This window comes from Phoenix dactylifera, unplaced genomic scaffold (genome assembly GCF_009389715.1).
Source record: "Phoenix dactylifera cultivar Barhee BC4 unplaced genomic scaffold, palm_55x_up_171113_PBpolish2nd_filt_p 000113F, whole genome shotgun sequence".
Classification (NCBI taxonomy): domain Eukaryota; kingdom Viridiplantae; phylum Streptophyta; class Magnoliopsida; order Arecales; family Arecaceae; genus Phoenix; species Phoenix dactylifera.
The window spans coordinates 1083192-1108514 of NW_024067685.1; the positions used below are offsets into that span (position 1 = coordinate 1083192).

At 41.4% G+C, this 25323-nt stretch overlaps 1 protein-coding gene across 7 annotated transcripts in view; it reads right to left on the reverse strand.

Annotated features, from left to right (window-relative positions):
• The window catches only part of LOC103695553 (putative rRNA methyltransferase YlbH), a 62074-nt gene that overhangs the window by 20467 nt on the left and 16284 nt on the right, over positions 1-25323 (reverse strand). For all 7 annotated transcript variants that reach the window (XR_005507170.1, XR_005507171.1, XM_039116610.1 and 4 more), the window contains exons 4-6: positions 18853-18957; positions 18637-18741; positions 8762-8900 (exon numbers count right to left, since the gene is read on the reverse strand). Coding sequence is in view for 5 of the 7 variants with exons in the window: in XM_039116610.1 (XP_038972538.1) it covers positions 8762-8900; positions 18637-18741; positions 18853-18957 (349 nt within the window). In the remaining 2 variants the exon portion in view is untranslated. The remainder of the gene's footprint in view (positions 1-8761; positions 8901-18636; positions 18742-18852; positions 18958-25323) is intronic.

Sequence of the window (25323 nt, forward strand, 5' to 3'; positions counted from 1 at the left end):
CCTTTAATTCGAGGAATTACTTTAATTCCTTAGGGGTACTAGAATCCACGTAGATTGCATACGGGCCCGAGGAAGGCTCAGCCAACCCATGTGCACGTAAGGGTAGATAATTACCAATTATTTCTCTAAATAATTTCTAGTATTCAATTTTGCCTCAGGTGGTAATCAGTAGGCGGAGGGCTCCACTGAAAATTCTGGTTAGGTCCAACCATTAATGAACTAGCTCAATGACACTACCTAATGTATGATTAGGCCCGAGGAAGGCTCGGCCAACCTAATCACAATTATATAGCTCAAAAAACTATCATATAATGAAAAATAATTCCAATATACAGAGGAACATCAGACGGAAGCGTCCTGCATGTTCAACTGTGATACTGGACCCATTATCATTTACCCTAATGGGAGGCTATGATCTAGTTGTCTATATAACTTTATCATTTTAAAGACCTAATAATTTAGAGGATTTTAATTGAGATGTGACACAGACCGATAATTCTAAATCCTCCCACTGACTTCACCAAGTCATACAGAAGACTAGCTCTTTTGATCTATTAGACACCTAAATCAGTCACATTGATTTTCCTTAATAGCATGGGTGAGTGCCAAGTCTCAAGGTACCGTAATCAAAACTAGATCGACTAAATTGGCTAGGTAAGAGAGATCATGGGAGGGTTCCGCCATTAACCTCTTTCCTAAACACCAACTATGTTGGCCAGGTAAGAGGTAGCCCCAATTAAAAACCATGATCAAATGCTGACTTACCTTAGACACCAATTGGTTTACCAAGTTGATTTAGGTTATCCTTGGGAACACGGGCTCGACCACTGAGCCACAATCAGATCCAATTGAAATGTTTAAATATGATAAACTACAACTATTGAGATTGATCATTTTAGAAACCTTGATTTAGTCTAGTTCAACTATTGATTAGATTAAATCATATTTCTTAAGTTAGTCCATTTCAATTTGATTTCAACTTTCAAGATTAGGTCTAACATAGTCAACTAATCTGATTGTGCTAACCCATGCCCAAAACCCATGATCAAATTTTGAATTTTAAATCTTAAATTTGAATTTCAAATTTTCAATTTTAAATTCAATGTTTAATTCTTAATTAAACGTATTATGATCATGAATTCAGGGTGTCAATTTATTCCAAATATAAACAATTTATATTTAAATTTTGTGGTCATAATAAATTTAAAACTGAAATTTTATTAACATCAATTATGCATAATTTTCACAAAAATAAACTATTTATTTTATGATACAAATTAATCTCAATCTTGTGCTAGGACAACCTTTTCACTATAAGGGGTTAACCTTATTGCAGGACAACCTTATGATTCAGCACAAGGTTGATATTTTATGATTGAATCTAGATCTAATCTAAATCTAAAAATTAAATCATGCATAATTCTAAATATTATAGGCCAAATTCATCGGCCAACCTGGCTCTGATACCAGTTGTAGGAAAAATTTTCAGAGTTGTCCGATAAAATCGGACGCCAGGCATGAAAATCAGTTTTAAAATTTTATTTATAACAGTTATAAATATTAAACATAACTTTTATGTAAAACATACCTCGATCCCGCAGCGGAAGTTGGTCGAGGTAGGGTGGATCTAGATCTTTGAACGTTGCTTCGCGAGGCCTAGATCTGCAGGCCCTCTACTTCGCAGGCACGCCAAACTTTGTAGGAAGGTAGGATGGTGTCTATATTTTGCAAAACCAGTTTTTGCAAAAGAACCCTAGAAGAAAACACTTTTCTTTCTTTTCCTTCTTCCTTCTCTCCCGTATCTTCACTGTACGCCTGAGAGCTCGTACGCCGATCACAGAGGAAAGGAAGAAGAAGACACGTCGCCGGAACTGGATGCTTACCACCGGAGAGAGGATTGAGAAAGAAAAACCACTTCTCTCTTCTTCTCCTACAGAACTCCCGTTTAAGTCTCTCTGTTTCGTGAGTTTTATACACAGACAGAGACTTTAATCTTCACTAATCCTCTCTAGTCTTTCTCTCTGATTCACTCACAATTCATCTGTAAATTGAGAGAAAACGGTGGCCTACTTATAGGCCAATGCTGAGAGGATTTAATCGGAGTAATTGACTGCCTTTACAAATCCATATGTTATGAATTCATAACGTTCGTTTCAAAAACAAACGTGGGGAAAAACAGTAAATCCATCCGATAACAGCCGGATTTCAAAAATCAAATTGAACCAGAATGTAGCCGGTTCAAAAACTGGACATTCCGGTACAGACGGCAAGTCGAACGGAGTTCGGATGGTGACGTGGTATGGAGACGAAGCCGGGAGGAAGAAAGCTCTGTTTTCTCCTCCCAAGCTTTTCTCCATCGCGGCTCACAAGAAACCTTAAGGGTCCATGAGAAAAGAGAGTTAAGGGTCCATGTGAGCTTTGGTCCACAGGTCCATGGGTCCACAGGTTATTAAAAGTTGGATTGGATCAGCCGGTTCAATTAAATAGGTTAGCCTAATTAATTCACTTGGTTCTAAACCAAATTGATGGCCCAATTGAATGATTTTTGACCCGAAAAAATTCCACATGAGTCCGACTCATAGGAGGTTCAATTGGGTCCAATCTCGGCTCGATCTAAGTCCGACTTAGATCAAAACAAATACGAAATTAAATCTCAATTAAATTGTGATTGAGCCCAATTACACTAATTTAGATTCAATCAAACCCAATCTCAACAATGAGTCCTGATCATGTTAAATTACATTAATTGAAACTTGATCGACCCTGAATACAGACTTAATTAGTTGTTCATCCATTAAATTTAGCATGTACCTCATGTTCAATGCTAGCTGAACATAGACAGGACCAAATTTCAAATGACCCACAATTTTAATTCTTAATTAAATTGGGTCAAGACCTTCCTACTTAGCTTGACTAATGTGCTTGACTCCGATAGGTTCAAACACTAAGCCGGTAGTACATGGACTAGTCCATGCACTAATCGATGTGACCATCTAACAATGATACCTGACGTCCGGATAGGTCGAATATGCAAAGCAACATTCAAGAACCTAGACGTATGGTTACTGCATAATTCATCCCTATGACCATCGATGCTCAAGATGACCTCAGAGTGGACTGTCGACCTCTGGATCCGATCATCCATAGTGTATTTCAAATAATCAAATCAAGTGACCTATCACTTGGTTTTCCCTGGCCAAGGTTTTACTGAATTGAAACACAGCGAGACATCAACTCCTATAATCTGGAGCGGTCAATCCCTTCTTGACTCATACACAGACTTCGCGAGTACTTGACTGCACCCAGCATCCTTCCGATCCCTGAATTAAAAATTCAGGTTGTTCTAGTACCTAAGTACAGTGAGTTGCTTGCAAGTCACTGTGATAATCTCAGATCTAAGGGGTACTTATGCCCATACGCTTTGCAAGCTAACTTCCGACAGTGGAGTGCTCCGCAAGTGAGTCACTGTTCAGTGATGATGTACTCCTATATCTTACCTGTATGCCATACAGTGTCTCCACACTCTTTGGTTAAGAGGACAACCAACCAAATGGCACACAATGACCTATACTTGACATAGCTATCATCCAATTGATAGCTCATCATTTGGTCGCGAACTGGTTTAAGGACTAAATGATAAAAACCTCCTTTATCCACTAAATTAGTCCTAAGGACTTTATCAAGTTCAAATTGAAGATGAAACACTTGTGATAAATGAAAAAATGCCAAAATAAATTTTATTCATTTTAATAAAACATATACAAACTCCAATTTCAAAAAATTGGCTTTGGAACACAATTCCCAACAGTTTGTATCAACGGGTACGCATAAATATGGCTACTAAGATACAGCCTCCTGTTCTTGAGCTTACTTTCATATTTACATATTACAAAATTTTGGTGTAGATACCAGGGTTCAACATAACACCAAAAATCATTGACTTTGATCTCGGATTCAAGATGTAATGCATGAATCCAACAATCAAACAACATTTAATCCTCATTTGACAAAAACTCCATGATGCCTTTAACTAAACACAAAATTCCCCTTTAATTTCTAAAGAAATACAAAGAAAAGAGAAGGAAAGAGAACATTTACAAATTTATAATGATTTCCAGCCCCAATGCTCCTATCCCGCAAGACAATCTACCTATTTATAATGATTTCCAACTTCCTTAAGAAAGTTGTCAATAATGGGTGGATTATCACTCTCTCCAAGGTTGTACTATTACACCTATATTTCTGTTTTGTGGCTATTCTTTCAATGGAAGAAGGGCAAGAAATTCTAGAAGGTCCCTACGGGGTAATCAAAAAATCTGATACCACATTTGTTTAATTGGCCAAGTTTGCAAGATAAAAGCTTATAAGCATTGACATCATGACTTTATAGAAAATTTTGTAAGCTTTACTTAGCAAATCAAGTGGAATTTACAAAATTAAAAGCATATATGCAGAATTATGCATAGAAAAAATATTATTCAAATTACAAAATGTGTGGGTTTCTGTTGGAATTTCCGATGATACTTTCATTCTTTGAAAACATGTATTGGAATAAAGCATGGTCGGCGGAACCATCCCGAACTGCCTAGTTCCTCCAGGAAGCAATAGATAGCTGTGAATGATGGATCAATAGGAACCTTATTACCCGTGGGCTTTTCCATGAGGCATTCCTGAGCCGTACCGACGGCTTACGGAGATAGTTCCGGCAACCAAACAACGCCGTCACTGGAGGGGGAGGAGAAGGAAAAAGAGGAAAAGAGAGAAAGAGGGGGAGAGAAAGGGAGGAGAGAAAAAAAGAGAGGTCGGGGCACCTCCACACGGAGGCGGAGACCGAGGAGAGCGAAGGCGGAGCTCCACCTCTGGTCTCCTGTTTCGATCGAAACAAGAGCCCGAAGGGGGCCCCTTTTAGTTTTGCATATTTTAAGTTGAAGTCGGCAAGCCCATTGCCGATTTCACTTAATTTTTTTAAAATAATTTTTTTTAAAATTTTGTGATATGTAAGTGAAGTCGGAAAATAATTTGCCGACTTTGCTTAAAAATCACAAAATATTTTAGCCGTTGGACCCATGTTTCAAATAAAACATGGACCCAACTACGGCCTCCGCCTCCTACCCGGGCGTCGGCTTCCGCCGGAAAACTAATATGGTGCTCGGTACCGGCACAACAGACCTTGAAATAAACACTTTAACCAAAAGGTTTTGGGTTTTTTCTGAAAATTAGTGAAAGCTTTCGATATTGGCAAAAATTGAGAGGTACCATGGTACCCAATTGTAAGAATAAATGATGTGTACAAAATTGTTCTATTTATCTTGAATTAAACACATTAAATAGTATATGAACTTATGAGAAAGGGTGACAAAACAAAACCTACAAAAAATTATAACAAGCTTAAGGAATAAATTTGGTTTTATGCCTAAAATTCTAGCATGAAGATTATCATACACAATTCACACAAAAAGTATAATGAACAGAGAGAGACCACATGGTCTTTGTTGGCTTAGAGAAAGCTTAAGTTAGCGGACCCAGATAGTCATCTGATGGCTTTTAAAAAGTAGAGTTATGTAGCTTATGTCTAAGGCGGGTTTAGTTATCTTATTGTTCAGTTTTATTTTGAATTAATTTGGGATGCTTACAAGTCTTTTATTGAAGTCTATTTCTTATTTTCTTACAATCTTCGTATCAATTTTAGGGTTATTTTTCAAGAGGGATTTTTAGCCCTATTATAAGTAGAAATATAACCCAAAGGTCCTACTTTAGGGCTAGGTTGGACTGGAAAGTCTTAGACTTGTTAGAATTGTGATTTCCAAAAATTTTGGTAACTTTTGTCAATAGGGGGTTTGCCCTCGTGGTCAGACCACTCTGCTCAACAACCAGAGGTTCTAGGTGGTGCATCTCAAAAATCTAAACCTGAGTAATTATCATGTAAGCGGGTATCCCTCCCTTTCCTTCTTAAGAAAAATGATTTTTGTATCTTTTTATGTGGGTTTCCTATATTTCGAAACGTTACTATTTTAGGAAAGTCATTGGTTTCTCTTTTTATTGGGAAAGTGTAAGGAAAGAGTGTACAAGTTCCTAGTGAACTATGTTGCATGCATTTGTGTCCGTGTCTAGGAGTTAAATCCATATAACCCACAAATTTTAGGATATGGAACTTAGAAAGGATCACAAATTTGTGTACAGTTAGACACTTCATTGGAGAATTAGAGCCCAATCATATTTCCTACAACTATTAGTCCTCATCAATTTTGCATGCACTTGTACATTGTTTTACACACACTTGTATGGTGAATACATATTTTACACACATGCCAAGGATCAACAAACCCTAATCACTAAAAAGTAGCTACAGCAGGGACTTGAAGTTTTGTTTTTTTTGCTTGATCATTAAATATTAGCAAGAACAGACTGGAAGTCAATTTTCTCAAACAACCTTGATTGATCGAAACGCAATTTACCCATCAAGTGTTCCTCTTCAAGGGAATCAAATGCACTACCAAGGGCAAGATAAAAAGCCTAGCCATAGATTCTTTCCCCATCTCACAAAAAGGCCCATCCAGCCTTCTCCATCAGCCACTCTACATCTGCTCTCCTCTGTTCACAACAATCCTTGTATATTGTTGACCTCCTCTTGCCATGGTACCTCATCCACTGATTTAAGAATTGGCCACTAGCCACTATAGCAGTTTTGGCCCAAAAACACCAAGTATCATTATGGTGCCATATGGTGCTTGGGTATGAAGTTGCTGATATATTCAGCGAAGACCCGCTATAGCAGCTTCTGTGCTATGGGTTCAAAGCGGGTGATTATTCCCTGGTGGACTGGCCATTTTCCAATGGACTGGTCCTGCAATTAATTAATCCAACAGGCTGGTTAAATCATGGGCTGCTCTAGTTATTTCATGGCCTACATGAACAAAATGAGGGAGAGAAGAGGAAAAAGAGGAGGTGCATTATGTTATATGATTGCAGACATCTTTCTTCTTTTGTTGATATTTTGTGATTGTGGACTTATGAGTGATGTTACTACATTTGGTGGATGATGATTTTTCTCATTAGATAATGGACCTTTACATTTTAGGGTTTTGACATAGTATTATGATATTAGGTGGATAATGTTTCCTATTTTTTCCTGAATTTTTTCCATTGTTTGGCATGAAGATGATGTAAAGTATTGATTTTTGATAGTAAGAAAAATATGGATATATTTCATCAGCCAGCTTTGGGTACATATTTCCCATTATGGCACCGACGATCTACTATAAAACCCTCTGACTGCAACATGCCTGCTATCTGCTTTTTCAATACACGAGCCTCTTCTGCTTGTCAGAGCTCAACACGGAACCAGCCTCCACCTAGGAACAACACCACAACCTCCAATCAATCTCTCTCCCTCTCCTTGTGGCTTCCTAATCCATTTTCCATAACAATTCACATAGGGCATGTCTAAAGAACAAGCTTCTATGTTAAGCATGGATCTCATACCCATTCCCATTTCATGTTTTACCATGTCATGTCGGCCCGGTACAGCGAGCCACTGAGTCAAGTTTGGTATCATGGCTAGTCGGTAAAGGAATAATATTTACTAAACTTGTATGGTAGCTTTAGATAAAAATGGGTGGAGAGGATAGCACATAGAATTAAATCTGAAGTTTTATGCCTCTCTATTAAGAATTATAGCCCTGGGGCCTCCTTTGCCCTGCTTATGAAAAGATGCAGAGCAAAAAGCAGGTGGTGGAAGCAAATAGATTTTACAAGCCTTGGTTTCTCATATAGCATTCATGAGAATGCCTTGTGTTGATTTCCATGCTTTAATATTATCAAACCAAAGGTCAACTGACATTGTGTCATTGCTAGCAAATTGCTAGAAGATGAGAAAGTCTGAAGTGTCATTATTTTCTTATTTTTTATAAGCAAGCATATTACAATTATAACGAATTGCATACTCAAAACTGATTTCTCTAACACTTGAACCAAATGCCGATCCATAAATGTTGATTAACTTGTTGACAACATCAAAAACCTTCAAGCTCAAAAAAGAAGCATCTCATTTGTTAAATTGTTGGTTCTGAATAAAGCATTAGACAGTCTACAACAATAAAGAAGCACATCGTTGCAGATCATCTGAATGTATCTACAACAATTGCACATTTAAGACATATCTTGCTCCTATGGGCAAGCCAACCTTTAACAATGCATGCAATGTTGTCTTGAATACTTTAGATCAAAGTCCACAATCTTAATACCATACAAGGTTTCATGTCTCGGTATCGGACCCCGTATCGGTACCATTCTATTACAATATTGGTATGCAGTACGATACGAGACGATGAGGCGTACCGAATGTTGATACGGTACGACATGCCCAGTACAATACAGTACCAACCAATACAGCAAGCCTTGGTACCAGGTACTTGACCGGTTTGGTACGATACAGGTACACCCGTTACTGAGACAGCTCCTAACCCCATTTTTTGATGTTTTACCATGATATTATTTGAAATTGAGCATTATAGGTTGGTACGGTATGATACACGCCAATTTTGGGTGGTACCTAGGGGTGTGGTATAGTTTGGCTCAATTTGGATTGGTACGGCCGTTTCAAGGCATGTATTAGTCCAGATAATGTTTTCATGCTAGTTCAAACTCAGTACAGGTTGATATGCCTCGAACTGGGTGGTTCGGGGTGGTACAACAAAAATTAATTCAAATCATAAATTCAATATAGACTCTCAAATAAGAACACGTGCAGTTAGATGAATACCTAGGGAGTGTTCAGCTTGCTCTAGGAAACTTTCTACACGGATTGTATGTATCACTGAAACATCAAGGAATCCAGTCCATTCTATATTGGGTTGCAACACTTCAGAAACAACCCAAGGATCCATCTCAACAAAGTGCACCTGAAAGGGGAAAATGCAGAAACAAAATTAAACTATAAATAACGTATCCATTAAAGGATGATAAAATCAATACAAATTATAAATTTACATTTGAAAATTGAAAAAGGCTAGCATGGCTGCACATGCATATGCATGTGAGGCCTTAAAAACTGCATGGACTCACTAGCTCAAACATTCATTCATGCTTCCATCTTAAAAGAACACTGATGTGCTTCCTATTTATTTGATATGTGAATTGCCACCAGCCCACATTGGTATCTTTATTAAATGAAATCCCAACTTTAGTATCCTTGAGTATGCCATCTCCAATTGATGCACCCGGGTAACTAAATAGTTTCTTATGCTGATAAGAAATTGGAATTTTCCATTCCCTGCTGACCCAGTGATATGGTAGAGGGCCTAAAATTATAGAGGGCTTTGATTGCTTAATCAAGAACAGGGAAGGGCATTTTAGGCCCTTATCCTACCATGTGAAGTTCTTATAGAATCAATCACAGCCCTTGAGTTATTAATGGTCTACATTTGATTATAAAATAAGTTTGTCTTTGATCCTAAGTCATATGTTTTTTTTAATATATTTGGTTACTTGGTCCTTAGGTAACTTAGAGTCTAGTTACTAGGCAGCCAACTTATTTATTTTATTGGTTACTTATTCCCCAAGTCAAGTGGTCTCTGTATATTTGTAACAGAATAGTAAAAGATAGTCGTGTCTTGCATGGTATGAGTCATGTTAGTGAATGAGAAAGAGAAAAGTGTTTTCTCCCTTGTTTCCATCCCCCTCTTTCTCTCTACCATCTTTTTTCACTCTCTTCCTTACATAATTCCTTTGTTTTCTCTCTTCTTTCTTCATCAATTCCTTCTTCATTCTGCAGAAATCTGTAAAGTAGTCTGAAGTTTGATCCTGTGTCCATATGGAACCTACAATTTTAACCTTAAAACCCTAAGGTTCCTCTTTCTAACATCAAACTGTATTCCCTAAACCCTAGCAAGGATCTAAAAACCCTAAGAAACTTTTCCTAACCCCAAAAAATATCATATCCTAGGAAGGACCTAGAAATAGCAAGGCAACCGATTACCTATTCCCTAATTTGTCTCACCCTTTTGGCCCCTAAGCATAAACAGGCCATCTCCTAATTTGTCTTACAACAGTTTGCTATCAGAGACAAACTTCCTGCTCCTTTTCACCTTCTTTTTACTTAATTCTTTGACCTCTTCTCTCTTTTTCCCAGCATGGTTTCAAATTCTGATTTAAACAATAGGCTTGAAGACTTCACCCAAGACTGTGAGGGTACTAAGCAACATGTTATTGATCTTCAGCAAGACATGACTTCTGTTAAATCTTCCTTGGATGTGATAAAACAAATCCTAGTAGCATTAGTCCAACAAATCAAAATCAAAATCAAAATCTTAGAGCTGAAAGATATTGAAATAGGATCCTCTTCTATTCCACAACTTTCACATGTTAATGTTCAAGCAGCCCCTCCTGAAACCCTGCTCCAGTGATCAGATCAGAGTCGCTAAAGTGGATTATGGAGTAAAACTCAAGATGGCTGATTTTCATGTTGGACATGATCGAGACCATGCTCTTAAAAGCTACTTCAAGTAGTACTGGCTTGCAAAAGAGCATTGACTCCTGTTTGCATAAGTGAAATTGACAGAGACAATACAGATAAGGGGAACTAAATACCAACAAAACAACTATACCACTGTTCAAACTTGGAAGGACATGAAGATAGTCTGACAAGGTATTTTGTTCCACCAAATTACAGAGTTTATCTTGAATTTACCTGATTAGCACAGGCAGCTTCACAGTAGAATACATATCAATGTTCTATAGTCTGGCAGCACAATCTGAGTCCCCTTGGAATGAGAGCGTGATAATTTAGATGGACCATCAAGGTCTAAACTCCCAAGTTTAAGCTGGGTTAGCTGCCAACTCTATGTGATGGAGGATGCAGTGCAAGTTGCGTACCAGATAGAGGATGATCTAAAGAAGAGATCTATCCAAAGAATTCTACCTCAAATCTCTTTTAATCAGAGCAATCAGCAATAGCGATGAGCCCCTCAAAATCATCAACAGCTTCAACAACAGACAGCAACAAGCTATCACGTACTTCAAGGATAGAAACAAGGTCAAGTGAGTCCCAGATATAGGGCTGAAATCCTATGCTTAACTTGCAAGGGGTTGGCCATTTCTCTGCACAGCATCCAACTCGATTGGTGATTTCACTAAAAAGGTCCATCTTTTTACTAATACAGGTTCTGAGCAAAAGGCCAAAGAAGACCTAAAATCACAAAAGTGTACCCAAGATTAGCCGACCGGTACTGGCCGAACCGGTAATGGACCTGTACCGGTCGGCTACTAGTTCAGTACGGTTCCGGGTCAGTATAGGGTGAACCAGGCAGTTCACCCCAGTTCGGCAGACCATATTTTAAGCATTTTGGAAAGAGGGGGCGGCAAACCAGTTCCACTCCGAACCACCTAATTCGTAGCGATTCACGGCATTTTCTGAAAATATCGGCTAAAGCCGCTAAAATGTGTCGCTTCTGCACCAGTTTGGTTCGGTACAAGGTGAACCGGACAGTTCAGCCCGGTTCAGCAAACCATGAGTGTAACAAAGACAAAAGTGAGGGTAGTGGAAATGAAGTGCATCATTGTGTAGCCCTTCGTCCACTTTTCACAGCTCTAGCACAAATGAGAAAGAAGATTGGAGATGATGCAACATCTTTGAAACCAAAGTGCAACTCAATGGCTAGTTATGTGAAATGGTAATTGACTCTGGAACAAGTTCGGAGGAATCGGTACCGAACTCCGTACCGATTTTCCGTAGGATAGTTTGGTACGTGCCCGCGCTGTACCGCGCCCGGCCCGTACTGACACAATGGAACAGATGGAGGAGAGGAAGAACAAAAGAGAAAAAGAGAGATAGTGGGGGGAGGGAGGGAGGGACGCCAGCGGAGGGCCGGCAGAGCCCGACGGAGCCCAGTAGAGGCCGTGTGGGGACGGGCACCGGCAAAGAAGGGCCGCTTAAGCAGTCGACCCCTATGTTCGAAACAGGGTTCGACAACTTAAAAAATTTGTCGATTCGTAAGTGAAGTCGGCGTCCTCTCTCTCCCTCATCCTCCCTCGCTCTCTCTTTCCTTCTCCTTCTCCGGCTTCAGGAATACGTTCATTTTTGGAGCCAAAGCCATACCGGTGAGCCAGCGATAAGGTTCGAAACGGGCGGAGCTACCCGGTTCAATTCAGTTCCGCCGACGTTGCTCTCTTCACACGTACATCATCTAACGTTCTGCTCAAATTCCTCATCATGATTTGGGTTTTTGTAGGGACTATAGAGAAAACTACTAATGCAGGATCAATTGAAGGCAAAAAGGATTCATCTTGCACGAGGATCTCCCAACTGCTGCAAAATAGAGGTGATATAATATATAGTACTTCATTCCATTCAAGCTAGGGAAGTAATGCAGGACCAAATAGGGATGACCTACAATGTGTGGAGGACCTAAAAATCTAGAAACCAACCCGCCGAGCTCCATGAAGGAAGTCGTTTCTCGTGAAGCTTATCCAGGAGATGTTTTTTATTTGCATTCGCGCCTTTTGGAAAGAGCCGCTAAATCAAATTCTCGTTTAGGTGAAGGCTAGGGTTTAGACTCAGGTTTCTCCTTGCTGTCTAGCTGCAAAAAATAGGATAGAAAAATGTAAACTAAGAATTTTTGGGCTGATAAAAGCTTCTTTAAACATGCACTGAAAGTTTAAGGATTCTAATAGATCCCAGACAACCAAAAAATGAAGGTTTTGTAACAATCCAAAATGGTTTAATGCAAGGTCTACTGTGCCGGTACCGGGCAGCGTACCGATTGCTCGGCGGCACAAGTCGGTATAGGACCGCGTCGTGCCGTGTCGGGTCTATACCGACACAGGAGACCATGGGAAAGAGAAAAAGAGAGCGAGCGTGGAAGCGAGGGAGAGGGAGAGGGAGAGAGGGGGGAGGCCGGCGCAAGGTGGCAGAGGCCGACGGAGGTCCGGCCTTCGTCGTCTACACCAGCACCGGCCTCCGCCACCCTCCGCTAGCCTCCCTCCCTCCCACGCTCGCTCTTTCTCTTTCCTTCTCTTTCCTTCTCCTCCTCCGGCAACGGCGTCTTGGTTTCTCTGCCAGAACCATCCCGGTCTGCTGCCGGTATGGCTCGGGACACCCCGAACCGGGCGGTTCGGGACGGTTCTGCCGACTTTGGTTCAATTTAAAGTATTAGTTTCAGAGAACAGTTACATAATTTGCAGAATTTAGTATAGGATTGCAAATTTTATTGGACCACAAACTCGAAAAGATTATGTCTAGGGGTTAATTGAGATGCAGTAAAGAAGAATGACTGAGAATTAAAGATGACCACTAAAAAGTCCAAATTCTTAGTGTTCTATGTTCTCCATGCACAGATCTTTTGGACAAAACAGTGAAGCAACTTAAACGGTTAATCTATATCCAGAATGGATGTCTATAAAATAACTGCAGCAATATGATCAATTGACAGAACAAAATAATAAGATACAAAAGATGGAAAGCAGATTCAGATATGAATAAAGAAGAAGAACACGAGAGAAATGAGAACAATAAATAACTAGAGAGAGAAGGGGAGCAAGTGGTAGCAGAACCAAGCTCCAAGAAGCTCTTCTCTTCTTCAAAACATTTCTGCATACCTCCTGTTTGATGCCGCAACAAGGCTTCATATAGGCAATCTGATCCCTGTCCTTTCGTAATTTGAAGCTAACTAGGACTCAATCACATTAGCAAACAAAATCTATCAAAACTCTTTGACTAACTGACTAACCAATTGTTAACAGTGACTCCCAACTCAACTGGACGCTGTAGCGATCAATGTTACCCGTAACATCCCCTAATTAACTTCGAATCTGATCTCAAAACAATATCTAAAAAATAGAATAAAAGGCTAATCAATTAGTGATAAGTCTGGGTTGTTGGACGAAAGTCCAGCTGCTCCTTGTTTCATTGATGTTTCTCACAGCAGGGTGAGGCCCTAAAATACCTCAATTGCTGATCCATTTTGCAACCACAGCACTCAATTGGCTCGAATAGCAACCTGACCACTTTCAACACTGTTTCTTGTAGCCGTTGCACCCTCCCTTAAGCCTCAGCAGCTTGTCTCTAATGATCGCTGCATCAGGAAGGTTTCAGAAGTTCTGAAATTTATACTGAATGCAGAATCTTCAAATCGTGAATCATCAAGGTATCAAGAAATTTATTACAGGATCCGACCAGGCATCAGTTTTCGGAGGTAGACTTTGTTATCATCTCAAAATTCTCCATAGAATTACTGAAGCACTTAACCTAGAAAACCATCTATTAAAGCAAAGAGTATTAATAAACTGAGCAGAAGAAAGATCCTCAAGAAATGGGGATTTGAGCTTAGACTGGAGGAATTCCTATAAGACTCATCTCGGTACCAATGTCCAACCAGGGTTTAAGCAACATAGATGCAGCGATTATATATCATTTTGCCGGACTGTGTGGTATAATCATAAACCGTAAAGGAGAAGGTATGATGCATTACTGGGAAAAGTGATATTCATATGCCTGTTCCCGATAATTTCTTTAAAGCTTGCATCTTACTTTAGTAAACTCTATATCCAAGTAAAATTAGAACTGATTTGTTTTCTTCTGGGTCAAAGGCAGAACAGCAGTTTTCTGCAAGATTAAATGCATTTTCATAACTCCTGTCAAAATGAATAATAACATACACACACACACACACGCATAGACATACATACATACATACATAGACACATACACACATACATTCTCGATAAGACCCGCACTACCAACCTTTCACCCTATCTTCTTTCTAGTTATCGATATTGGTGGCACGCCAGCGCACTTGCATCAACCTGCCAGAGACGCAAGTGCCGTTCTTGCCCCCCAAGCAAAGAATATAGCGGCCAACACATATGTACGCATGTAGATATGTACACACGTATGTAGTCTTATATGATGTACGTAGGTATGTACATATGTATGTATGTATGTACACAAATATCTAAAGATGCATGAATGTATATATGCATGTATGCATATGTGTATGTGTGCATGTGTGCATGTGTGCATGTAGGTACATATGTATGCAGGTGTATATGCATGTATGAATGTATGCTTGCATGTATGAATGTATGTCTAGATGCATGCATGTATATGTGGGGTGAGGAGAACAGAATATAGACTAGTTGGCCCAGTACAACCAATCTATGAAAGAGATTAGGGATAATGTTCAACTAAAATTCCGTTCTTAAAAATCAAGGCAATACTTGGATCACGTGCACAAGTAGAAAATTAGCAGGGGGTGTTTTATAGTGTGATAGGTTGAAAGGAATCTTGATGGATCTGCCCTGCAACTAAATGAGCTAAAACTAACATAATCAGCCACAATCTTCCCAACCAACTAATCATCTAGTTTCATGGTAAAAAAAATTTCTTACCTAAAGGTGCCCCCCCGGCCAAGTTGTCAACATTAATTCCTTAAAGGTTGTCATCTAGTTAAGAAACAAGTCAATTCTGACTAACCATAATTTGATCCAAAGAGGGGCACATACACTCATGACAAGGTTTGTTGGTTAAGGTCCGCTAGTCAAGGTGGGTGGTCAGGTGAGACTATTTTGTGAGTATGCAGAAAGAGCACTTTTAGTAGGATGAGACATGGAATACGACCAATCTCATGGCCCGCCAACCATTACTCTTTCCACCATCTTCCTAACCTAAAGCACCTTGCTAACATTGCACAGCTACCAATTCATGAATTCAACCATTCCTTTTTGCCAATTTAGCATTCTTAACTAGTCACCATCTCTGCCCTCACCATCTCTGCCCTCACCTCCTCCTCCCACCTAAGCAAATATTCTTCCTCCACTCAGGATGCTTAATCACTAGCTAAAATAGCATCCCTCTCTCCACCCTTTTACAAAAATAGGAGCACATTTCAGCTTCTAATCCCTTCTCTTTTTGGCCTCTAGTCCCTCCATAGCAATCCTTACACTTAATCATATTTCATTCTACTATTTTCCTCTAAACCCATATCCGATTCGTTCAGCGCCACTTTCTTAGTCTTTCCGTTATCATCGTGGTGGCCACAAGCCGTAAAGATAATAGTAGCATACAACATCCTCAGAGGAGAGCAATAAATGATTAACATTTTGGAAAGAAGAGTTTTCCAATCTTGTACCATGTATTCCACAGGTGTCATTGTGAAAGACTCAATTGCAATATGTCATAGGAAATATTTCCTTCAACGCATTGGGATGTTTTGTTGTGAAGTTCTTCATTACAAGTTATGAATTGCTAAACGGGTTTCTCACTAAACTGCCGGTTCATACAGAAACTGGAAACAACAACAAAAATGCAAAATTGTCAATACCGACTAGTACAATTGATAAGATACCATCGGTACACACCAATGCAAACTGTACATATCAATACATATGGTTTCAGCATCCCGGCACATGCACAAGTGCTAGTTTTCCATCGAAATGGTACGGCACTAACAGCACCATCCCACTCCAATGGTTTAAGAATCCATGGCTATCAAGAGAAATAGTGATCCCAACAAAGCTCAACAATTGTCCAATTCTACTAATAAATTTCTGCTAAGCAAAAATCTCACCTTAGGTAGAGGTGCCTTAGGTATTAAGTATTTTGTGGTGGCTTGAGATATTATATATGGGACATTGATGTTGGCTATTGCCAAAGCTGATAGCCAAATGTCATTGATATATGAGTCATTTTTAAGTTATGCCACTAAGAGTAGGCCTTGGAATGAACAAAAAATTGTAGAACAAAAGTAGATAATTAGTTTTCTGGATTTGTCTTTTTCCTGAATGGGCCTCCTTGTGTTAACTTGCAATTAAGAAGTGGGCTTCCTTGTGTTAATTATCAGCTAACAATTCATATGGGTTTCGATGTTTTCCATTTCGATCAACTCAATAAATATGGTTACAACTTACAACAATACTCATAGGTTAAGTGAGTCGTCATTAACTTTTATGGCTCCTTTTCCATACATCCCAATAATAATTCACTTTTCCATCTCATGCATGAAGAATAATTGCCTATTGTCTTTACCATAAAGATGGTATCTTTTTTCAATAAAGAGAGCATGTAAGGGTATCTCTTTTCGACCATGTTATTGTAATCAGACCAGGAGCTTCAATAACAGTGCTTTCATAAGCATAAAATCCTATTTTCCGAAGATAATGAATAAGAAATATTGAGTTAAAGGGAGATAGAAAAACCATAAGATTTTTTTCCCCGAGAACTAGATCTCAAAGATCTCAAACCAACCATATAGCATTTTAACAACTCATCTCCATCAGCTAAGCAGTCACGTGGTCTTCAATAATGATGTTTGACATAACTTTTGATCTAGAAAGCATCCTGGAAACAAATACATATATTGCTTCCTTAAACTCCATAACTGTAGATCATACTATTAGAAGGCACTACCAAGTTTAGACAGTAACACTATCATGACTTGATCCAAGAACCTTTTGTTTTTTGGTACAATGATTGGTCACCCTACTCTAGTATAAGTGCAGCCAACAGAATCAAGAGTGAGAAAATAGCACAGCGGTGGAGGAGAAACCTCTTGATGAGCCCAGAAGACCTCTCCGGAGTGATGGGCGGCATAGGTGGCAACCCAGTCTGCGGCCCTGTTCGCCTTCCGATACACATGCACAGCCTGGAAGGCGCTGCACTCCCCCGCCATCCAACGAATGTCGCATAGTAGAGGGGTCTCATCCCCCCTCCGCCCCTCCCCACGAATCCAGCCAATCACCACAGCAGCGTCCCCTTCAAGAAGGATCCACTCCGTCCTCAAGACCTGTCTCGTATAGATGATGCCTTCCCAAGCTGCTCTAAGCTCCGCCCTATAGCTGTCAATCCGGCGATGCTTCGGCCCGCCACAGCAATCAGCCGTGAGTTGCGACTCCTAATCACAAAACCCACACCTGCTCTATCTCCATCGCCTGAGATGTTACCATCGAAGTTCACCTTAAAATGGCCAGGGGGTGGGGGCTCCCAAGAAACAAGGACAATCCTGGCTGGGGGGGGGGGGGGGGGGGGGGGGTAATCCTAGAACCTCAAATTGTTTGTTATTATCTAAATTTCAGGCTAATGGCAAGCCATATATTTCTTCTTAGCCTATGTTGTTGTGCACATGTGAATTCCATCTATGTAGTGATTTAAGGAGCTAAAAACCTTCTCATTACAAGTTAAGTATGAGCTTTAAGTTAACAAAAAGAACAAAAAGAGCAACAATTATGTTTGGATGAAATTGTTAACAATCTGCTCTGTCTGAACGCTATGCATGGATATATATAGAAAACTATGGGTGATCTAGCCCTTTTTCGGAGAGCTTACAAACAACCTAATTGAGAGCTAAGATTCAGGGAACATTGTCCTTGTGTATATTGTCAAATTTCCTACTTATCTTGTGTATGAATGATCGAATTCGGGAGAAAATAAATAATTAACTCATGGTCTGTTGCACATGCAATATCACTTTTGTCTAATAATTAACAGAAAATTCACATCTTCTATATGTCCACTTTTGATTCTTCAAGAATTACCTGTTGCTAAAAGGCATCAAGAACAAGTAACAGGCCACGAGCAGGTAATTATATCTAGGACCCAATTAATGCCAGATACTGCAGCAAATTCTTTTTGAGTAAGAAAGGCACCTCTGAACATCCACGGCTTATAGCTTCAATTCCAACAGAGCCTGTGCCACTATACAAGTCTAACCAGCGCCCTGGCCTTAATGAAGCAGGACAACCACCAGCTACCTAAATAGACAGTATAAAAATAAAATACATGATCAACTCAACAAGATAATATAAAAACTTCTTAATTTCTTATTTCCATGTAATGGAAATAAGCAAAAAATAATGTTTTACCTGTAAAATATCAAAGGCTGCCCCCCTTACAACTTCCATCATTGGCCGTACATCCATACCCTTTGGAGAAAGCAATTTTTTCCTGCGAGCTTTTCCTCCTAGCACCTTGAGAAAACATAACATATTCAAGCAACATAAATGATAGATACCAAAAACTAATAAGCCTGAAATAATTACCTAGAACTCAAAGAAAAAAAATAACATACCGTCTATTTAGTAATGATAAAGAAAACTTAGCATAGATATATTTTATGACATATAGAAACAACCCATCATGTCATTCAAGGCTCCCAATTATGCTAGATACATGTTTGTATGTATATCCAGAAATCAACTCAAGTTCCATTTTTTTAAAAAAGCACAGGCCTTCCTATCCTTCGAGATCATGATACTTGAGCATATTTAGACTCACTTCGTAAGTCGCGGACTAATTTTTTCCCTATATTGAATTATTTATGGATAAGTCACAGCCTTAGATGAGAGCTCCCTGCTTGCTCATTTTGTGGAAGTCACAGCTTCAAATCAGGTCAATATTCAGTAGGAACTGAACTTGAAAGCAAAGAACTAATTTGAAAGGTACTAAAATCACATGATCTTCCCAAACCTTTTAAAATTACGTATTGCTGGTAAGAATTAGTATGACCAAGGCACCGAGCTGGTAGCTAGAGGGCTCCGCAATCAACTGTTCTGGTTGTGTAGATCGGCGACGCGCCCAAGGCAGTGCCGGAAAGCTGAGGTCGTGCTCAGATCTCCGCTCTGACGTCAAGTTCAATCTGAAACAGCAAAAACAAAAAAGTCCTCTCGTCGGAGAGTGCCCGGCGGAAGATCCTCCGATGCCTAAGTCAGAGAGACTCTCAAGGAACAGTGAACGTAGAGAGTGGCAAAGCAACAACACGATGGTGTATGAGAGTTCGAGAGCACTTACTTGGAGGGCCCCCTGGGGTTGGATTGTATAAGCTAGGGATGGTGCCTGTCGTCGAAGGATTTGGGCATGTGGGACGGCCGTCTTTAGCAAGTTACCGCATGTTCTGAGGATTATGCGCGATCATTTTGCATGTGGATCATGCCTCGTGCATCTCGTAAGCGCGATTTAGAAAACCGCCTGCAAACATGGCCGAGGTGTTTCCAGCTGAGGGGAGATTTCGAAATTCAAAGGACTCTTTGCATGCTTCTAGGCGGGCCACATGGCGAGCCTTGATTGATAGGATATAGGCTTCATGGAAGGGTCTGATTGGCCGGTCTTCTACATCGATTGTGGTTGATTCTGAGGCGTATCACTTGCCCCCCACTTCCTAGGCCGAGCTAATTCGTTGGCTCGAGTAGTAGTAGTTCTGTCGATGAGGCTGACCAGCCAAGATGGCATATGGGGGCCAAACCAAGCAATGTTGCCATGCCGTTGTAGCTGTCCCTTCGGTTTTGCTACAAAGATCTTTTAGATGCTGCATTTATGAGAGACATGGCTGCTCCTGCTTCTCTCAAAGTGTTGTCGTTTACGGCGGAAATATCAGCGCAATGATTAGATGTTTAGGGACTGATGGCAATCTGAGTGACCATTTGGAAGCGAATATTCAGGTGACCTGTGGTGAGGATCGGCTAAGGTAGGTGAGCCATCATGCCGATCTAAGGTTCTATATAAGGCAGAAGGCTGGTGCGACTCCTCTACCTCATCCTCTTGTGTTTTGAGAGTTTAAGAGAAAGAGGAATACCAACGTTTGGTCTGCACCCGTTCTTTCTATGTGCCTCTATCAGAGTTTAAGCCTTCTGTCAGAGTTCATTTGCTATAATGAGTCTTCTAGTTGGTTTTCCTCAAGCTTTTGTTCTCAGCTTGTCTTGATCTCCTTCCCTTTCTATTTTCCTTTGTTTTACCTTTGGTCTTCCCCAATGGATCCATCTATTAAGGACTGGTCCATGGATGTTAATAAAGCAAGTCAAGACTCACCTGACCGAGCTTCCGTGGCCATAGGGGAACCAACTCCGAGGTTGTCTCAAGTCCGGATATTGAAAGAAGTATCCTGAAAGAGTCCGATCTCAATCAAATTCTTACTGAGTTCTTTATCCCTCAAACCTTCTCTTTGGAGTTGCCTAGTCCTTCTAACTGGATGACATCGCTGAGGACAAATCAGATTGCCCTTTATAGGAAGTTTTTGAGAGCAGTGCTGAGGCTCCCCATTCCTTTGATTATTGTTGACCTGCTAGCCTAGTATCAGCTCGTTTCAACCCAGCTCATCCCCAACACATGGAGGATGATGGTCAATTTTTTCTACTTTTTTAGACTCCATGGGATTGTCCCAACCGTGGGGTTGTTCCGATCCATCTTCCAAGTGAAGGAGCATCCTTGGAATAAAGAATGGTGGCAATTTTTCTGTAGGAAGGATTATAATATTCTCTAGTATGGTTAGAAAAGCCAATTCTTTTTTGTAACTTCGACGAATTCATTGAGCTTTCCAACACATGGAAGACACCAAGGAAGAAGGCATTGAGCCTTTTCCCCATCTGGCATTGAGCCTTTGCCAGATGAAGGTCCCAAGTCACTCCCAACTTTTGTCGAGCTGCTCTATGAGGCGGCTTTAGTAAACACCAATCTCAGTCCTGCTTCCATCAGGGGTAATTCCCTTTGCTTTGTCTTTTTCCTTTTCATTGAGGCTGCTTGGTTGGCTGATCTAGTCGTTTTTGTATTTGCAGCGATGAAGTTCGAGGTGGACGAGTTGTTGAGCTCCTCGAAGAAGAGGCCTAGAGTAGCTAGCCCATCATCAGGGAGGAAGAAGAAGATTGCGGTGGGCTCGTCCACTGCGAAGGTCAAGCCCCCTTGCATCAAGCCCAGTCGCTAGAGCCGAAGAGAGGCCTACTAGGGAGGAATCATCAAAAGTGGAGGTGATCGTCACCTTCCCCATTTCCATCTGTCCACTTGTCTCGGAAGCTTCTCAGGAAGCAGTCCTATTTGGAGCCTTCGAGGTTGTTTCAACAGTCACGCCCACAACTACTTCGGATTCCACGGCCGCTCCAGAAGCCGTTCGGGTTCCTATGGCCAAGTCCGAAACAGCCCCATCTTCGGCAGCCTACCTAAAGGCCGCTTGGGTTTCGACGCATGCCTTGGAAGCCAACCGAATCCTACGTCGGTGTCCGAACTAGCACTTACCCCGGCCACTGCCATTGGGGTTTATCATGCATCCGCCTCCACATCCCGATCTTTCCCGCAAAGTCCTGAGTCAACAACCTTCTGACCAAATTGATCGGTGAGGACTACCAACTCGGTGCTTCGCTAGAGTGAACCCCAAATAATGTCGAATATGGTTCAAGGGTTCACCTCCCTAAAGACGACAAGGAGCTCCAAAGGCGACCAGTTGAGAACATCCTCACGTCGACATGCCGCACTACCATTGAGGTAAAGGCAAAAATCTAATATTTTAAAACCCTTTTTCCACTGAAGGGAATGACTATCTTCTCTTTTTTGTTTGCAGGGGATATACGCCTTCAGAGTGCTCATCGAAATCATCTGCTCCTATCAGAAAAAATCAAAGAGCTGACCATCGCACCTGAGAGGCCGAGAGAAAGAGAGCTCAGGCAGAGGAGAAGCAAGCAGCAGCTGAGAAGGACGAGAGGAGGAAGAGGCCCAAGTCCGCCTCTCTAAGACATGGATCGAGGCTGCCAAGGCTTAACTAAGCCTTCTAGCGACTAAACTTCAAGGAGTCCAACGGACAGTCGATGAGGAGATGGCATGGGTCAAGAGAGAGGATGAGGAGAAGATCGCTCGTTTGAAAGATATGGTGGCGGAAGCTGAGGGCAGAACTTCTCTAGCTGAAGAGAAGTTCGCTTGGGTGGAAGATACGGCCGCCCAATCCGAGGAGAGGGCTGCTCTCGATGGGGAGAAAGCTGCCTGAGCTGAAGTGGAAGCCACTCGAGCCAAGGAGGAGGTCGCCCGAGAGGAGAGGGTCGCCCATGCCAAAGAAGAGACCCAGCGTGCCATTGTGGAATACAAAACTCGCTGGAGTTCCACAACAAGATGCTAGAGACCACCAATGACTCCAAGAAAGCTTCACCATCTACCGAGGATAGATCAACAAGTTGCTTCCTGAGGTTGATTTCAACTCGATCACTTTCTCGAGAGAATATTTTGACGAGTGGGCCTTCTTAAGAGAGAGCGACGGTGAAGAAGAAAAGGAAGAGGAGGAAGAAGAAGAAAAGAGGAAAGAGGAGTAGAGAAGTTTACTAGTTCGGGTATCCACGAGCTGTGATTTTGTACCTTTTCTTTCTACTATGCTATTTTCTATAATCTTTCCTCCTCTTGAATGAAATGGATTATCTTCCCATCTCCCTCTTGCTCATTTGATTTTCACCAAGTATTTTGCTCGAAACAACTAGGCCCATGGACTTAATTTTTTGTTCAAAGTTTTAGGTCATCCAATGCAGATCGGTGCGTTCGTCGGTGCACATCTTGCAGTAGCTCGATGTATGGGCCGAGGTAGGCTTGATCAGAATAGATCGACACGAAAGCTGTGGTAGGCTCGAAAGTGGCCTGCCCCTCAATTACCATATGGCTAGGCCCCATGTTTGAAGTGGTCTTTTCAAAATCACCCATTCATCTTGTGAGGTGTGGATGTCATCATGCTTGTTTTTGAGGTCCCAAAGTCTTCCCTCGGGCACGCTGCCCGGCAAAGATCGTTCATTGAGCTTCACATTGTTTTAATGAGGATCATAACTCTTCATGGCGCTATCCTAGAAGTTGGGTTGCAGAGAAATGCATGCAGCTCGTCAAGAGCTCGGTGGTTTGACACATGGCAGGTGATCAAATGGGACGACTTGATCTTAGTCGTCCGAGTGCTCTATAGAAGGGAGTAGGGACTCATCCTTTGCGAAGGTAACAGTCTCCACCTTTCTTTTCCACTTTTCCTTCTTCGCTTGGTCATGATGAATCGGTCACCAGTCAAATGGCTGCCAAATCATCTTGAGACCCTCCAATCCAGTCTTCAATAGGCCATGGAATGACTAGCGGAGGTCAAAGGTGAAGTCGGGCTTCTACATGGTAGGCTAGTCATAGAAAGGGCATCGTCTACCCGTTGTAAGGCGACAAAGATAGAGATGGAGCGGAGGATGGCCAAAATCCAAGTAAAGAAAGCAGACCTCAAGGTCTCCGAACTTATGAGGGAGCTGCAAGTCGAACGGCAGCATGCCATAGAGATCGAGAAGAAGGCAGCTCAAATAATGGAGTGCGAGCCTTCGACCGTGTTTGAGTAAAACATTATTGAGTCTTCACTAGCAACTGCTCGGTTGAGGGCTCCCCCCCTGATCCCCTCGAGCCTATCAAAGAGGCACAACACGAGGTGAGAATCGGACTTCTTCTGGATGTTGTAACTGGTGAGGGTTCAATTATCCTCGAGCTGTTCTGACAAAGCGTGGCTTCTTAGCTAAACATCGTTTCATCTGAATTGTAGTACCTTAGGTTACTCCTTTTTGTAAATTTGCCCGGTTGATGAACCATCACCACTGTAATTAAAGTAATGGGTGAACAAAGATTTCTTTTAACTCCGCTTTTCCTCTTCAGCTCTATTCGATGTGGTATGTACAATCCTGTGGGGTTGAATCGGCTGGCACAGTGTATCGCTGGCTCCAAAGCTATTAGGTTTCAACCTTTCCAAGGACCAAATGGTAGACTCATCATTGATGAATACCAAGACCTTGCCCCCATCCTAGTGTGAACTTTGTTTATCTGAAGCAGTGGCTTGCAAAATTTGCAAGCAGGGATCATTCGAAAGGGAAACTGTCGTCGACCAACTGACAGGCCATCAATGGCATCAATTGGTGTTTTTATATTCGCTACCGCGGTTTTGATAAGAATCAATTAGCTAGTCAAGTGCTCAGCTCGAGGGTCGATGCCTCCACTTGGGCTGTACCAATCTATGGAGGTCGATTAGCCCGTAAAGTCTTCGACTCGAAGACCAATGCCTCCATTTGAGCTGTCCAGACTTATGGAGGTTGGTTAGCTCGTCAAGTTTTCGGCTCGAAGACCGGTAGGACGGAGGTGTAGGCCCCAGCAAAAGCTCCCCCAAAACTTTTTAGCCCTAAAGGCTTATAGGTCGAGACGGTTAAGTAGCTCGTCCAATGAATAGACATGTAGGCCCCCACGAAAGCTCCTCCAGGAACTTCCTAACCACAAAGGCATATAGGTCAGGTTTATTAAGTAGCTCGTCAGATGAACGGAGATGCAAACCCCCGTGGAAGCTCCCCCAGAAATTTTCTAGCTGCGAAGGCTTATTAATCATAGCTATTAAGTAGCTCGTCCGACAAATGGACATGTAAGCCCCCACAAAAGCTCCCCCAGAAACTTCCTAACCACGAAGGCAGATCAGGGTTGTTGAATAGCTCGTCCGACGAATGGAGATGTAGGCCCCTCCAAAAGGTCCCCCAAGACTTCCAAGCCACAAAGGCTTACAGGCCAGGGCTGTTAAGTAGCTCGTCCGACGAAAGAAGATGTAG